The sequence below is a fragment of the Pterocles gutturalis genome, unplaced genomic scaffold (genome assembly GCF_000699245.1).
Source record: "Pterocles gutturalis isolate BGI_N339 unplaced genomic scaffold, ASM69924v1 scaffold763, whole genome shotgun sequence".
In the NCBI taxonomy this organism is placed as follows: Eukaryota; Metazoa; Chordata; class Aves; order Pterocliformes; family Pteroclidae; genus Pterocles; species Pterocles gutturalis.
Window position 1 is genome coordinate 13103 of NW_010125174.1, and position 9492 is coordinate 22594.

General features: G+C 39.3%; 1 protein-coding gene across 1 annotated transcript in view; it reads left to right on the forward strand.

Annotated features, from left to right (window-relative positions):
- PARVG (parvin, gamma) overlaps positions 1-6456 on the forward strand; it is a 17774-nt gene extending 11318 nt beyond the window's left edge. The window contains exons 10-12 of the mRNA XM_010078443.1: positions 528-629; positions 4365-4437; positions 6377-6456. Coding sequence (XP_010076745.1) covers positions 528-629; positions 4365-4437; positions 6377-6456 — 255 coding nt within the window. The remainder of the gene's footprint in view (positions 1-527; positions 630-4364; positions 4438-6376) is intronic.
- The last annotated feature ends 3036 nt before the right edge of the window (positions 6457-9492 follow it).

Sequence of the window (9492 nt, forward strand, 5' to 3'; positions counted from 1 at the left end):
TTTCCCTACTTCTGTAGACATGCACGCAATAACTGTGGGAGAAATCAGCCCACTGCTCTTGCTTTGCTCCAAGCATTCAAAACCTCATTTCAGTGGTGACCTCTGCAATTTGTGCCCTGTGGATGAAAAGTGGAGCTGCACTCCGGTGCTCTTCTGGGTTTTCCTTGTACACAGCTGTGAGAAAGGAAGTTTTGAAAGTGTTTAGTCATGAATCTCAGGCACTAGGCACAGTTTTTTCATTTACAGTTACACGATTGTCACTTGTGGTCATCTGAAGTCTCTTCACATCTGAAATATTTTGTTTTAATAGCTTTCCTTTTGCACAGTAGTATTTTTACTAATATGAACTTAAGAGCCTATGAAACTAAATACGAAGTTCACTGTAGAAGAGGTTGAGGGAGCTGAGTCATTAGGGTGTCTGCTTGCCAGAGTACCATTTAAATTCCTTTATTGCTAGAATGGCATTTATCGGAGTAATTTACTAAAAGCCAATGTAATAAATAATGCTCAGATCGTTCTTCATCCAGTTTGCAGATGGAGTTATCTTACTTCTGTTAATTGGACAACTGGAGGGTTATTTTCTGAATTTAAGGGATTTCTTCCTGACTCCAGCCAGCACCACAGAGATGGTAGGTTGTTATTTAATTACTTGGAGCTTGAGGCTTCAAACATCTTGTGTATTTAATGCTTCTGTATGTCAGTGAAGAGCTCTGCCTCTTGCTTTAACTGCTGCTGCTGCATGTGAAGTCATATGCGTGCACAGCATTTGCACAATGGTGGTTTGGGACACTACAAATGCATGCACTTGATGCTGGAACAGGTTAGTGTCTTCTTCAAAATTAATTATTATCTCATGTAAGGCAAACTATTGTTACTTGCACTTATTAGGCAGATACATACTTCTGAAGCCTTCCAGTGAAAGACAGAGGCTCTGGTGTGGTGGGGAATTGATATGTTGTCTCCTGCAAGTCTGTCCCGCAAACAACATTTTAAAGTGGATGACACCTCTTGCATAGCAGAACTGTATCCCTGTAGGTTTCCTTATGCTGTTCTAAAAATTTACCTTAATCAAGACATGAATGGAACATTTTGAAGACCCTCTCTGTGCTTAGGAAGCTCTTGAGAATTTACGTCTTTTCCTCCTCCAAGACAGGGAGCTGTAACCGACCCAGCCAGACTTGCTTGACTCCTTTTCCAATCTCTACCAGGCAGATTTCACCAGTGCTTTCAAAGGGTGGCGTCAGCCAGAAGGTAGCGTGTGCTGGGCTGCCAGTGTAAATGCCTCCTCCACAGATCTGGGATGTTGAAATATTCTGAGATATTTGAGATATTTTCAAGTTGTTTGTGCTGTGGGTAGAGATTTTTCATTTGTGTCACTGAATAGCTCCGAAATCTTGAAACTGTAGCTATTTTTCCTGGGTTATATTCAATAAGATCTCTGAAGGTGAAATGTGTCAGATCCTTCCACTTGAGAGCTGCCTGAGAAGGGAATCTCTTCTCTGGTATGGTTGGCATTGCAGCTACCCCGCACAGATGAGGCTTTCGTCTGATTCCTGACCTCACCACAGTTAATCTCCCTGGGCAGTATTTATTTGTAATGAAAATCTCAGAGGTCTCATATTAATTAATAAATACCCCTGTGGAGCTTTTAACTGAAACATTTAGAAGTACAATTGTCAAAGACCTAGGTTCAAATTTTGTCAAAAAATCATTGCTATCACTTGACAACTGTTCAAAGTATTAGGAAAATTCATATTTTTTAAAATCTAAGATAATCCTGAACTGGAAAATATATTTTGAAGCATTGAATCAAGCAAAGTAATTTCCTTGCAGTTCTTTTTCTTCCTTTTCTCCTCCTCTAGTCAGTTTTCAAAATTGTTTGCTCTGGTCCACTGACTTGGAAATAAATTTTTAACATTTTCAGAAACTTTATTTTTTTTATTTAAAGTTTCATAGATAACCTTTTTTTCTTTTTTTGGATGAGCCCTGTCCAGGCCTCACAGATATATTTTAAGAAATGAGACACTTGTGCATTTTAGGTACAAATCAGAGCTTGGATTTTCTAGTTCTTTCCCTGCATACACAGGTCACTGGCCTCAGAGAAGAATATAATGGGGTTGAGTATGGGTTCAGTACAATTCTCTACACCCTAGTAATTTCATTTTAGCAAAGTTACTTCCAACTACTGGACTTACTGTCGAACACTTTGCCAAAGTGGTATTTATAATTTGTTTCTCCTCTGATGTTCATTACAAGATGAAAAGCTGGTTGACAATGTAACTAAAAATATTGAGCGACCATAGTTCAACTGTCATTTGTACATAAAATTCGTCTTTCAGGTCCCCAGTGCTTTCTAACTTTCTGTCATTTTAGACATTAATTGGTACAGTGAAGTATGAGGAGGTAACCTTTGCTGAGATTTATAACACATAATTTGTGTTATAAAAATGGTGACAACCACATGCGCCATTATGATCGGTGCGGTGCATCAGCTTCTGTTCAAACTGAAAGCTTGTGGTTCAGAGCTGGTACGTACACCTTGTTAATCGCAAGGAGGGGAAATTGGGATGGAAACAGTGATACTGAGGAGGAAATAGAAACAAGAAATAGGGAGGGCAGGAGCCTTCTTGTTAGAGGAACAGGAGGGGTGAGGAAAGCAGGAGCAGAAATCTGGGAGATGACCCACCTACAGGTGCAAGAGGACAATGCTGTGCGTGGGTAGGTTTGTTGCAAGTTTTTTTGGTGTTTCTTACCAGAAAAATTAGGTTTACAAGTGACTGTAAAGAAAGTCCAGCTCTGGGCACTTGTGTATAGACAGGTGTGTATTCTGAGACAAAGAATACAATCACAAAATAGGTCAGGCTGAAATTAGGAGTGAACTTTGTGCAGTCAGGGGATGAAGAAGATGATGAAAGAGGGCCCCTGTGCTTATCAAAACTATATGAACTCAGTACCTTTGCCAAAACAGGCCCAAAGATGAAATACCCTAAATGTCCGGACCTCTGTCCAGTTGTAAATCGTTGAGAATTGTCCAGCTCTTTTGAGTCTGAAAGTGCAGCTGGATGAAACAATTTATTTTTCTAAGTTGCCTTTCTTTGGTAATTATTGGTATTTCTGCCTGAAGATGTATCAGAAATCTGCATGTTATCATTCCTTGCAAATCTCACACACCTCACAGAGAGGGAAATGTGCCCCTTTTAGCTATGCTGATTCATTAAGGAAACATTTGGTTTATTCATTCCCATCAGAAAATTGTGTAGATCTGTATGAACTTAAGCTCTTCTGGCTGCTGATTATCAGAGAAAGAAAACAAGCCCAAATCCAAACTGTCAGTCTCAGTTACTTGTTAACCAGAGAACCAGGTAAAACTTAAACCTATTGCCTCACTTCAGAGCACACGGTTTTTTGTTTGGCTTATGCATGAGGGACCCCTGTGCTTATTGTCAGAAGATAATATGGAACAGCCGGCAACAGTTGTGATGTGCCTTCCGAGGAATAAATTGCTCTGTAGCCCAAGGAATGTACGAAGAGACAATTTGAAGTTCATTCAGGTCTTGTTACGTCATTAGAGAAAGGGAGCTTGCTAATTACCAGCCAAATAAACAACTGCCCTTAGGCTGTTAGAAACTAGTAAAGGGATGTTATATTACTTTAAAAAATCATTCACGACTAGTGCATATACATGTGATGCTGCTTTTATGTGGGGAAGGGAAAGAAAAACCAGTGAGGAAAAATCAGAAAAAAACCCCATCCTTCATTCATAGACGTGCTTAATTTCTCATGGGTTATATTAAGGATATCATCACTACTGTTATTGTGTATAGACATTTTTATATGTTAGAGCATAAACTTCTAGCTCACAAACATATCTGATCAGAAGATTTACATTTTTTGTAATTCTGAATGAAATACTGAGAATTTTTTCTGTATGTATGTTTTGTTTGTTCCAAATGCGGTAAGCATATGAGCATTGTTAAAAAAAAATAAATTCCATGCATCTTTTAGATCCAATTATGAATCTATACCATGTTCCTCATGGAAACATCCGTTAATACAAGAATTTCACATGCAAGGTCTATTTTTAAATAAATGGATATTTCTGCCGACCTTGTGGGATATGTTTTATTGGAGATGGATTTTACATCCGATTTTATATGATAATTAGTAGAAATGCTGAAGAGCACTTCATCAAAACTAAAGTGATGAAGGAGTACAAAACTAAGGAGATGAATATGAGTACATATTTATGAATCAGTATCTTACTTCAGCTACTGGGAGAAATGCTTCTTAAACCATCCTGGACACTCCACTGTTGGGTGGAAATTATTTTGTTACGCTGATGTCTCTCTCTCTCTCATCAACAGCTTCACAACGTTAACCTTGCGTTGGACTTGCTGACAGATGGAGGTCTTCTGAATTTTTCTGTGAACTCTGAAGGTGAGTCATGACATGCAAACTTGTCTGGAATAGAATTGCTAATATTCTGGCTTAGTGAAAGTTAGGGTAATTGAAGAAAGTGGGTTCTGATGTGTGACGCTGACACGTGTTATGTGGCTGCCCCATAGCTACTAATTCAGAATGAATAGCAATAAAGCTGAGAATTGTTTTGAACAATCTGTATTTCTATACTAAAAATGCTGGATTGTTATAAGTTTAGCAACTTTACACTAAACTTAAACTGTTTGGTAAATCAGTATTTGTTAAAGATTTAAAACAGTGGCAGCTCCTAGGGAAATTACAGCAGCTGAGCTGGAGGGAAAGCTATTTTCCCGTCTCATAACAAGTTTTAGTGTGTTAAAAATAAGCTTCTTTCATGTGGGAAGATACCTTGCAGAATATGTCCTGAAAATCCAAAACACTGACCACTCTATTCAGACACAGAAGAGCTGGTGGGTCAGTGTCCTCAATGTGAAATTCATAGGTTTTAAGTTGCTATTCTGCCTAGTTCAGACCTGGGACTAAATCTTGATCTCCTACATCCGAGTGAATACTCTCATTGCTGAGTCAATGTACAGGTGTGTTCCTGTCTTGCCCCACCACAAAAAAAAAAAAAAAAAAAAAAAAAAAAAGCTTCCTTTGGAAGAGTCCAATTTTCCAGTTGAAAAAATGGTCAACAGAAAAATTCTTGACCATCTCCTGGTGGGATGAGGGATGTGGGTACACTAATGGATGGTGCTGTGACTGCTTAGCCTGACCTCTTGCAGGGCACAAAACCTCACACCATCATTCCTCCATCAAGATCAAAAGCTTGTTGTTGAATAGGGAAATAGAATTTTTATTAAAAATAGAAAGCATTATCTCTTCTCCTGTTAGTTGTCCACAAGCAAGTGGGTACGTGTGTTTAGTATGTAACCCCTGTCATTATGGAGTGGGAAGGACAGAATTTAGAACTTTCTTTGGTTTTTTTGGGGTTTTTTTTTCCACCTAATGCTTTGATGATATTGGCAGTTTGCATGACGGGAATGCACAAACTGTGGGCTTTTTGTCATATTGCACAGAGCTAGGAGTCTGGAAAGCTATTTATCTTAACTTTGAAAAGAGTGATCTGTGTGAGATTAGGTCTACATGCTGAGATCCACTTTTTGTATGAAAGAAGTTAAACCCATGCTTTCTTTCCTTCCCTCTGGCTATTCTGCACTGTCTCAAATACAGGGTTGATGAGTATAAAAATATTGGTGCCAACATCTGCAGGTCCTTTAGCTTCACTGGGAAAATCCTCAGCTAGTGATTTAATTTAATATGATTTAGGGCTACTTATTACAGCTACATTATTTAGACAGTTGAAGGATCTCATTTACTAGTGTTTCATTGTTAGTCTTTCTCCCAGTGATTTACAGCACTGTAAGAAGAACAGTAAACCCTCTAAATCAGTTATTCTCTTCCATTGCAATTATTAAATACAAGAGCAGTTTGTTTAGCCAAGAACACAGAAGCTGAAAACTAAATGAAGAAAAGAAAACCGCCAACAGCAGCAAAAGATGATGGAAATATTACAAGCAAAAAATAAAGTGTCAGGTAATTCCTGATATGATTCCTGACATACAGGAATCATAAAAAACTAAAGCTGTAAAGTCCTATTAAATTATCTACTCTGTTCTCTGCTAGTGAAAAATAATGCATAGTAAGAAATAATTTATCCTGTCTTCCAGCAAGGCAGAGCAGTGAAGGTCCCTTTTCCTTAAGTTCATTTAATAAATAAATAACTTCCTAGCTCTGTAGTTCCTGTTTTGCTTCTTGTTACAATTAGATTGTCTAAGTTTGTGTTATAATTGGGGAAAGGTGGAAGACTGTCTTTGGCAGTTGCAGTCTATTTCTGTTCCAGGGATTGCTAATACTTCCCATCTGGTTTTGTTGTTTTTGATTTGTGTATCCACAGATGTTGTGAACGGAGATATGAAGGCTACGATGCGGATTCTGTATTGCTTGTATTCCAAATACAAGACCAAAGAAACGTGATGAGCAACGCCAAGAGCTTGGGCTTTTTTTTTTTTCCCCTTTTTTTTTTTTTTTTTTTTTCCCTAGCATGTCATGGTTTGATTTCTGGATTCCGATTTCTGGATTCCCAGCTCTGTTTGCCACTGTTTATGTGTGTGCACTTGTGTTTGACACTTGCTATATTAACATTGTATATGCAAGTATGTATTCATGCAAGGTTTCACATATACAGCCTAAACAACTGCAAGTATGCGTGTGTCCAAAGCCAGTGTGCTGTGTAATTCTGTGGCTGTAGCTCTTGCTCCAGACCCCATCTCTTGTTCTCTCTGAGGCCCCCTAACACTGCGAAGAGGTGCAATATGTGTTTATTCTAGACTCTGCTTCTGGAGATTAATATGGAAGCTGTTACTGCAACCTCTTCACTTTCCTGCTTCTGGTCACTCTGGAAACTAGAGAGGTGAAGACCCACCACGACACCTTTGGGAAGATTACAGACATGCTTCCATCTCAAGTTCAAAACCTTTCTTATGCAGGTGGCCAGCTGTTGTCACACAAGAGGATGTGGGCTGGGACACCAAATTGGTAGCTGAAGTGAAATATGGATTTGTCAAGTGTTTGATAAAAGTTTCACCAGTTGCCTGCTCAAATATGAAAAAGGGACGCAGAATGATAATGCGAGACTGTGCAGTAACAGAAGTGTCTCCTGCATGGCTGTGGAAAGATGCCCTTATTTCCTTGATAAACTGATGCCAAACTGCGGCCAGCTCCAACCTGTTGCAGCCCTAACATAATGTCTGACTAGCAAGAATGCCGAAGCAGGTTATAGAAGCAACTAACATGACTTACACTTTGTCTTCGGTAAGAGGTGGATAGATGCTGGCTTCCTCCTGCAGCCGGCAGAAGTAGAAGCTATCGTGGATGGGAGCAGTAAAACTCTTGGGTTCTGCCACTTCTGACAGCGTCCTCGTGCTGTGGGGACTCTCAAACTCCTCTCAGACTCTCTTAGCTGAATTTGTCCAGCAACCGTCTGCAGGCATCCCAGCAGCCCCCTCGGGATGCAGTGAGGCTGTCTGCAATTTGTGTTAGCTATGACCCTTGGTCTTTCTTGGGGGTCTTAAATGAGAATTCCTTCAAAACGTCCATCTACTCCCTTGACCTTAAAATTATGTCATGTTTGTGTTGCAGAAAGCTTGAGATCTAATTAAAAAAAAAAAAAGATGTTTTGATACTATTTTGGCTTCCATCTAAACTGATTTAATTTCCTGTCACCAGCGACTCTGACATTTGATCTCCGATCTGATCCTCCATCTGTGTGTCAAGGGGAAACCAAAGCTTGCCTAGTGCAAGTGCTGACATTTACAGATGAGAATTTATTGTGTCTACTTCTGGATCACACAGCCTAAGAAAGATCCTTAGATAGAAATGCTGATAAGTCTTTGAGTCCTGCCTTTGAAAATGGTAATACTGCACAGCTGCTGGAGGAAAGAGTTCTGCAAACTGCCCCGAGCCTAATCCTTTTTGCCCCAATAATTACCTTGTTATGTTTTTGCAGTGAAAAATCCAATGTGTGGTGCCAATGAGCTACACGAAGATAAGCTTTCTTCCCTAGCAAATGCTAGCTGTGTGTGCTGTTTTGAATGATTTGTCAGAAATAGTTGGTTTTTTCATCTGCAAGTCTCCATAGGTATCTTCCTTTGTTCCTTAATGGGCTTCAAACAATTGACTGGGAGACTTGAGGAGTTTTTTCTTGCTTAACAGATCCCTGCCACCATTGCTGTAACATGGTGAGCGGATTGTAGAATAAATTGTTATTGAGCAGAGAAAATCAGGACGTGGATGTGGAGAGCAGGGGCGAGGGGGCAGGAGGGTGTCTGGTGGCGATATGGTGGCAGCATGGCCTTTTCCACTGAGGAAGCCAACTTGAATCTCTTCCCCCGTGCTGGTCACTAGAAGTCATTACCAGTGCGTGGCTTCAGTCATCACCTAGAAGCTATGAAAAAGTAGGTGGTGGGGGGATTAGCTGGTGCTGCCCTGGTCAGATGGTTATTACTGCTCAAGGAAACAGTTGGATTTTTCTCTGTGTGTTCTGAGTTTTGTGGTCCACTCCTCTGGTATAAGTAAATCTGGTGCTTGTACTTCTGCAGATTCCTGAAGCCTAGTTCTTGGTGTTTAATAAAAGAAAGTGTCATATTCCCTACCCAACAGCAGCTTGCCTAAACCTGTTATGAACAAGACTTTCTTTTGAAAACATACAGGGGAAAAAATGACAGCTAATGTGCTAGAATAAGAAATCTAGGAAGACCAAAAATGAAAGTTTTGCTCTGTTATTTTTTTATGCTGCAAGTCAATTTATAACATGCATGATGTCTCTGAATGCTTTGATAAAGTGTCTGTGTTTGATTCCTAAAACATGCTACAGGATTTTACTAATCTGTCATACAGGCACCCACTTCATAAATTGGTGTAGAATATACAAGTGTGCTATTTACATTTGAGATGTAGTCACAGACTTGCCATAGTTTTAATAATAAAGTGACAGAGCTAAAAAGAATATTCCGACAGTACGAAACTGAATTATGTATTATTGTTCTCAGATGTTACTTTTGCCTTCCATCAAGAGAACCTGTTTCCCTTTTCTCTTATGAATATAAGTTAATGAAAAACCAAGCCGCTTGCTGTTTAAGCTGGCAAATTGATATTTTAAATATACTAAGCTTTTTCTATGCAAGCCTGTTCACTGGCACACAATTCAGTTTACAATATTACATATTGCAATACATATTTAAATTCTAGATAGCTGTTTGTGATGGAAAAGCATGGTGGACTATTAAGATGTTGAGTTTTTATTGTGCTCTGTAGCTAGATATGCAAGTTTAACTGTGATGACTGTTCAGTTTTCCAGTGGAGTCACTGACTGACTGTGTCATACTCTGTTTCCAAGGAAGAACATGTAGTCTGTTTATCTTTTAAATAACTGGAAGATGGTCCAAGAATTTGAGAGCCAGAGAAGAGCCCTACAGGCTACTGCTGTTGTTATACTTGTCTCAAAGATAAGTG